Source organism: Rutilus rutilus (assembly GCF_951802725.1).
Source record: "Rutilus rutilus genome assembly, chromosome: 8".
Taxonomy (NCBI): Eukaryota; Metazoa; Chordata; class Actinopteri; order Cypriniformes; family Leuciscidae; genus Rutilus; species Rutilus rutilus.
The window spans coordinates 25,811,633-25,818,982 of record NC_140222.1 but is presented as its reverse complement, the minus strand read 5'-3'; the positions used below and the strand labels follow the sequence as shown (position 1 = coordinate 25,818,982).

Here is a 7,350-nt window from a genome sequence, read left to right as displayed (position 1 = left end):
ATTTTGAAAACAAAACAACACACCAAGTGCACATGGTAGGGTGACTTTAAAAGAATGACGTGATCACGCAAATGACGTTACTGGATTGTGCTGCGTCACTGTGTTATAGCGCTCCCTGGCGTTTAGTGTTGGTATTTTTCTTTCAAGTGCTGTATGTAATCATTAGATCAAAGTAAAAACTGAACAAGACATGAAAAACACGCGATCAGAGGTAATTTATACATTTTATTTACAGATGAAAGTAGAAATACAGAGTAGAAAAATAAACTTCAAAGGAGACATCTAAACAAGTCTGATTACCCAAAACATGTATTCACATACTTGTAAACACTTTTTCACAGATCTGTGGTTGTCTTTGATTCTGGTTCAAAGTTTACTAATTTACTGTTAACTGCTTTTATGTGTTTTTTTTTTTGAGCAAAGGTCTTATTTAGCAATGAGGTACAAAAGTGACAAGTTGCCAAAATTTTGTTTTAGTCTCTCAAAAGTCTTGGTATAAACATCAGGGTCCATTTGTAACAAACCTCTTAAGTTAAGAAGATCTTTAGTAGTTTTGATGGCTGCTGATGCTTAATCATCCCCAAATTCACAACCACTGATCGGATGTGTTCAGGACAATATAAAGCCAGCTTAGCTCGCAAAAAAGTTTCACCCCCAGAAAATGTCAAAATGAAGAGTTTGAAAAATAAAAGATGCAGAAAGAGCTTTGTAAACATAATGTGGAAAAATATACATAAATGCCACAAGAATGCAAAATTTCAGCCCTCCTGGCCGAAGTCCTCGGTGAACTTCTTCAGCTTTACCAGATCCTCGTCGTTCACAGTGGGCTTGGTCTTCTCGAGTGACCTGGACATGTCCTCCTGAGACACAGACCACAAGATCAAAACAAGCTCTGGGATTTTTACACATAATTTCTTTTACTTAACTTGAGCTTTACCAAGCTAACTATCGGCTCCAGGAGTTTATCGCTCGCCACGTCCACCCAGGTCATCTTGACTGCGTTTGGGTCGTTCGGAGAGCAGGGCGTCAAGAGGTCATCCACGACATCATCCGGGTTGTTCCATGCCTTTCCTCTGACCTGTTAAAACAGACATGAAGGGATGGAATTGGATCGGTTCGACCGCTATACTAGTCGCGCAATTGTCATTTCGTACCTTTTTGAAGTGAGTCGAGGACTGGACTTTGCGAATGGGCTGCATGAGGGCGTCCCGAACGACGATGCTGATGTCGGCACCCGAGTAGCCGTCGGACTTCTTCCCCAGAGTGATGAAATCAGCTTCGTTGAGGCTATTGGGGGTGGAGCCGAGGTGCAGCTTGAACATGGAGGAGCGAGCGGGCTGCTCAGGGAGAGGGATGTAGATGCGCTTTTCAAATCTGTCATAATATAATAATAAACATTAAGTGCCAATAAAGAAATTTAAAACCATCAAAATGTGTATGGATTTCTATAACGCACCTTCTCCTGATCGCAGAATCCAGAGTCCAGGGGATGTTGGTCGCACCAAGGACCAGAATTCCTTCGTTGTCGTTTCCTACACCTGTGAGAATGGGAAAATTAAGGTAATAATCAATAATATAATAAATAAAAAAATATATATATATTGAAGAGAAAAAACAGCAATACAATTTTTTTAAACAAAAATACATGTCACATTTTCAAAACAATAATAACCCTGCCAAATGAGACATGCTTGCGACAAAGCTAATGCTAGCTTTGTGTTTACCTTGCATCTGGACCAGAAACTCTGTCTTGATCCTGCGGGCCGCTTCGCTCTCGTTCTCGTTTCTCGAGCCGCACAAGGAATCGATCTCGTCAATGAATATGATTGAAGGCTTGTTCTCCCGAGCCAAACTGAACAGATTCTTCACTAACCTAAAGACAATAACAGTATTACTAATAATGAAGGCAGAAGGAATCAATATGATCAAAACACCGGGACATCTAGGCACAACGAGACGTACTGAGACCATATTGAGATAATAGGACATTAAAAAAAATTATTATTATGAATACACAATATTAATATATTATATTTATATATAAGTATATCATATATTAAGTAAATTATGTAATGTAAAAAATTATAATTATTTATTTTTATTTATAAGTACAATGTAAAATAAAATCATTTTTAATAAATATAAATTATAGTCACAATAAAAATCTTTTAATTTTAAAATCTTAAATATATATATATATATATATATATATATATATATATATATATATATATTACACACACACACACACACACACACATATATATATATATATATAAAATAGATTTCATGTTGATCTTTATTGTGGTTTACATAAAACATTGTGAAATGCAAGAAAATGAAATGATTAAATCCACTAAATATAGAAATATTTAAATAATATACATCTGCAATTGGCTCAAGAAATCCATGTATAATAATAACTTAAATATTATAGTTAATATTTTAATAATACTATTTAAAAATAAATGATCAATATTTTCACAAATAAATGAATAACATTTAATTATTTATTTGCAGAGGTGGGAGTAAGTCACACATGTGCAAGTCACAAGCAAGTCTCAAGTCTTTAACCTTCAAGTCTCAAGCAAGTCCAAGTCAATTTTGAGAAAAGCAAGTCAAGTCAAGTCACTGCTTTATGTCAAGCAAGTCAAGTCAAGTCGTAGCTTGGGTCACAAGTCACTGGCAAGTCATACAAACGTTTGATGATTTCACTGAATTTATATATTAAATACGTTTTTTTTATTTTTTTTTTATGCATTTCCACATACAGCTGAGTGGTTACTACAATAAAAAAAATAAACTAAACCTAAAATGGAAATGTAAATGTAACTGAAATTAGGCCAACATTCAATCATGAAAAAATAAATATGCCTCAAACATTGCAGAAGACCATTAAAAGGGATTAAACCATTTCACAAAAAGTATGCCACCAAATGGTATTCTTCAAACTGGCATCCCCTTTATATAAGTTATATATATTAAGTTAAATCCGCCTAGGCTAATTATAAAAATAACTCATACTATGGCAATTTTTCCACCACATTTTGAATTTTGGGTGCATATTAATTCTGCTGGCATTTTGCCCCCAACCCCCTGATAACATCTAACCCTGCTTTAAGAGAAACATAAAACATGACAAAACATTAACATTTTTTATGTTGCTTTTTGTCATTGGAAAGAACGACATATTTGGCTTTAAAGCATGATTGGAAAGAAATGTGGCAAATATTATACAAAACATATGCCATCATTAATTATCATTTGAATATTGACAACATTAAGAGGCATGCTGTTTTGACCAATATTCTCTCTAGATTTAAATATTTAGCTTTAAAGAAAGTCAAATTAACAAACAGGTTAAACAAGCCATATAGCTTACTTTTAGACGTGGTGAATGAAGGTCGACTGTTCGAGGTTGTGATGGTCGTCCGATATCCCTTGCCAGTTATTATGCGTACAGCAAATCTTCTTGTATGAATATTGTCAATTTTAGTCTTTATATCCAAAAAGAAACGATGCTGGCCTTGAGATGTTTTTGTATTAAGCGCGCGCTCACCGCGATGAGTTTTTTTCAGGGCTTGTGCAGCGTCACGCAATCGCGCAGAATCTGATGACCGGCGTCAATGGTTCCGTTGCTTTCATTTTGTTCATCAATTGATGTTGCGATGATTTATATAAAAATGTATATCAAGTCATTCTCGAGTCATACAGTTCAAGTCAAGTCAAGTCTCGAGTCATTGGATCTCAAGTCAAAGTCAAGTCGAGTCATTTTCTTAATTTAGTCAAGCAAGTCTCAAGTCCTTAAATTTGCGACTCGAGTCTGACTCGAGTCAAGTCATGTGACTCGAGTCCCCCATCTCTGTTTATTTGAATATCAATATAATATTAATTTAAATTGTATTTATATATTACAAGTCCTACTAACCTAATGAATTATGCCAGATGTTAAAATCATTTGCACTCAACATCTGAGGATCACTTACTTCTCGCTCTCTCCCAGCCACTTGGACACCAGGTCTGATGATGAGATGGAGAAGAACGTGGAGTTGTTGGCCTCGGTAGCCACAGCTTTGGCCAGGTAGGACTTCCCTGTTCCCGGAGGGCCAAAGAGCAGAATCCCTCTCCATGGAGTCCTTTTCCCTGAGGATAATGATGTTTAGAACACTTCAGACACTTCCATGCATATTTCATTCAGTATGTAACCCGTCATACCAGTGAAAAGATGAGGGAATTTGATTGGCAGGATGACCGCTTCTTTAAGGGCCTCCTTGGCTCCTTCCAAACCAGCAACATCATCCCACTTAATGTCGGGCTTCTCCATGATAATAGCACCTGAAAAGTATGAAAATCCAAGGTTTTTGTTTGTAGATCCCATTATGACTTTAAAAAGTCTGTAGAGCACAACATGTTGTACCCTGGAGTTGATTTTTGAACTTCTTTTTCTCTGCATTGCCATCATCACTGTCGGTCCTGTAAAAGCAGAATGTTACATTTTAGTTTTCTCTGTTTAACAGGAAGTTCATTAGCCGATTCAGTAGGAAGTGGAGCGTCTCACCCTTTATCATCAGACTGGGGAACTTTGACAGGTTTGGAGGGCGGCGCGCTCTCTTTCTTCTTCAGGTACTGCTTGAGCTGCTCCGCTCGGTCCAGGTACTCGGCACACTTTGCTCTGATGCTCTGCTTGGCCTTTTCCCCTTGAGCGTCATCTGCACCATAAAACATCAACATAAGAAAACACGCCATCAGTAGCTCGTCACTTTGCTCACTAAATCGCATTTAATGAGGGATCTAATTGTTTTATATATATTGAATGACAATATATAAAAATAAAATACAGTGAAAAATAAACAAATCAAATTTAAATATATAAAATAATATACATGTATATTACTGAAAACTGTATAAAACTAAATGTTATTACTGTATAAAACTAAAAACATCAAAAATAAATAAAACAATTAGTTCATGAATGAATTTAATGTACATTTAATGAGGGATCAAATGACAATATATAAAAATACACAATATTTAAAATTAAAATTAAATTAATAAAAAATTATATTAAATATACAACAAAATATACATTTATTATAAGACAACATACTGGCTTATGAAATATATTTATAATAATTGTTTCAATATTATTTAATATTTAAATAATATTATAAAATCAATTATAATCATCTGCACAATAAAACATAAAAAAAACATGTGCCTTCATTGGTTCATGTATTTTTCGCTCTATATGTTTTTGGATTAAATAAATTTCATAAATGTAAGATATTACATTTTATATATAAAAGTACAATTAAACAAACATAATATTTTAGATGTGAATAATAAAAACAATGGAGGGACACAAAAAATATTTTTATAAAATAAACATGTAAATACACTTTAAATTAATAGTATATTATATTAATTACTATATTAATAGATATCATATATAAATATTAATTAAATATTGTTGTTTTAATAGTATTAATGTTTAAATGATAATTATAAATGTATTTCATGAGCCAATATGTAGTTTTATATGTATATAGCTATATATTTTACACACACACACACACACACACACACACACACACACACACACACACACACACACACACACACACATATATACATATATATATATACTGTATATATTAATACAAACACACTCTCTCACACACACACACACATATATATATATATATATATATATATATATATATATTTAAATGTATATAAAATATTTATAAAATATATATAGCTATATACATATAAGACTACATATTGGTTCATGAAATACATTTATAATGATCATTTAAACATTAATATTATAAAACAATATTTTTATTAATATCTAATAATACAATTTTATTATACTATTAATTTAGAAATTTCCAATAAATATAAAATGTTTAAGTAAATATAAATAAACATAGAATATAAATATATTAAAATTGCTTGAAAAGAGCGTACACTTCACCACATGAAGAAAATACTGGATTGAATGTTGATAGAGGCGCAGAGCTTCCTGATAGTTTTTCGCCTTGTCCTCCTCCGAGGCTCTGCTGGCCAAATCAATGGCTTTCTATTGCACAGAAGTAAAGATGGGTGAGACCTGTCATCGGCCTCATAACGTGTTACAGACGGACATTTCATCAACTACAGGCACTTTTGGCCAGGTCATTTATGTATTGTATTTAACATCATTTAGTAGTGGAAATGTCATTTTTAACATTAGCGACTCATTCTAATTTCATTTTATTTTTTATAAATGCACACAATTAAATCTTTTTTTCACACTTTTTGCATAATTTGATTAATAAAATGACAGCTTGATTGGAAATGAAATACAATTATTCTGCTCAATATTTCTCTTGATGTTTCTTATTCAAATTAATAATATAGTTAAAAGTAAAGTCTGAGACAGGAGTAAAAAAATAACATAAAATAAAAGTGAAACCTAAAAATGCCTGTAGTTAATGAATGTTTAAAATCTCGGGACTGAAATCTGTTGGACTGTCCGTGTTATGTTATAGTGTGGTGTGTAATGTACGGATAACTGGTTAGACCAGTTTAAGGACAGGCTGAGGAATACACAACAGACACTAGTTAAAAAAAACCTTTACCAAATGTAGCAAATAAGTTAATAAGCACCTTCTTACATTTATGAATGTATGTATGTATGTATCGAAAACGTAAACAATCCTGCTAAGTAACAAGAACAAAATGCATATTTACCTGCCAAACCAATATATATGCTAAAACTGAACAATATCATTAATATTTTAGACTTTATTGTGTCATACATTCAACTAGAGCAAAACAAAAAAGACTAACGTTACAAATGCTAAAAAAATACACATTATAGCATGGACAGTACATGAAAAGGCCAATTATTATGACTGTCATACCGCTTGTAAAGTCTCTTACCTGTAAATTGGCATTCGTCATTGTTGACGGTGATTTGAAGGCGAAATTATGATTTGTTACGGCTCAAGTTTAAACATTTTTAAATGACTGTAACGCAGAATCGCGGTGTGTTGGTAAATCTGTGCGTCCTCGCGCACTTCCGCATTGAGTGTTTACCGTGACGTCACGGGTGACAGGCGTCGAGCCACACCTTTCCCGCCAATCAGACACGCCTCCACTGCGACGTACCAAAAATCTGTATAAAAACTATTATGCCTATTTAATTTAGTTCACTCCCTCATAAAATACGTCAAAAAGCAGCATTTTCTTTTACATTTATTGTTTTGACGAAACACATTTCAACCACACTTCTCATATTCAGGGGAGCACATATTTAAGCACCAAGGTTGACATTTTTAAAGAAAATATAAGTCCAAAATG

General features: G+C 33.3%; 1 protein-coding gene across 1 annotated transcript; it reads right to left on the bottom strand.

Annotated features, from left to right (window-relative positions):
- Nucleotides 1–205: 205 nt before the first annotated feature.
- On the bottom strand, nucleotides 206–7,095 carry LOC311295239 (vacuolar protein sorting-associated protein 4B-like). Its single transcript, XM_084416500.1, has 11 exons — nucleotides 6,931–7,095; nucleotides 5,974–6,085; nucleotides 4,559–4,709; nucleotides 4,418–4,473; nucleotides 4,216–4,335; nucleotides 3,987–4,143; nucleotides 1,725–1,873; nucleotides 1,457–1,538; nucleotides 1,155–1,374; nucleotides 938–1,078; nucleotides 206–860 (listed from the first exon to the last, which is right to left on the bottom strand). The coding sequence occupies exons 1-11, from the start codon at nucleotides 6,949–6,951 to the stop codon at nucleotides 759–761; spliced, it is 1,311 nt and encodes a 436-aa protein (XP_084272626.1). The 5' UTR covers nucleotides 6,952–7,095; the 3' UTR covers nucleotides 206–758.
- Between the last annotated feature and the right edge of the window lie 255 nt (nucleotides 7,096–7,350).

What these genes read in the sequence shown, in the direction of transcription:
- LOC311295239 (XM_084416500.1), bottom strand. Translation starts at nt 6,951, where the DNA reads ATGACGAATGCCAATTTACAG. An exon ending in GATTCTGCGATCAGGAGAAG is followed by an intron (nt 1,375 to 1,456) that starts GTGCGTTATAGA and finishes ATATTATGACAG; the next exon opens with ATTTGAAAAGCGCATCTACA. An exon ending in CCTCGACTCACTTCAAAAAG is followed by an intron (nt 1,079 to 1,154) that starts GTACGAAATGAC and finishes CTGTTTTAACAG; the next exon opens with GTCAGAGGAAAGGCATGGAA.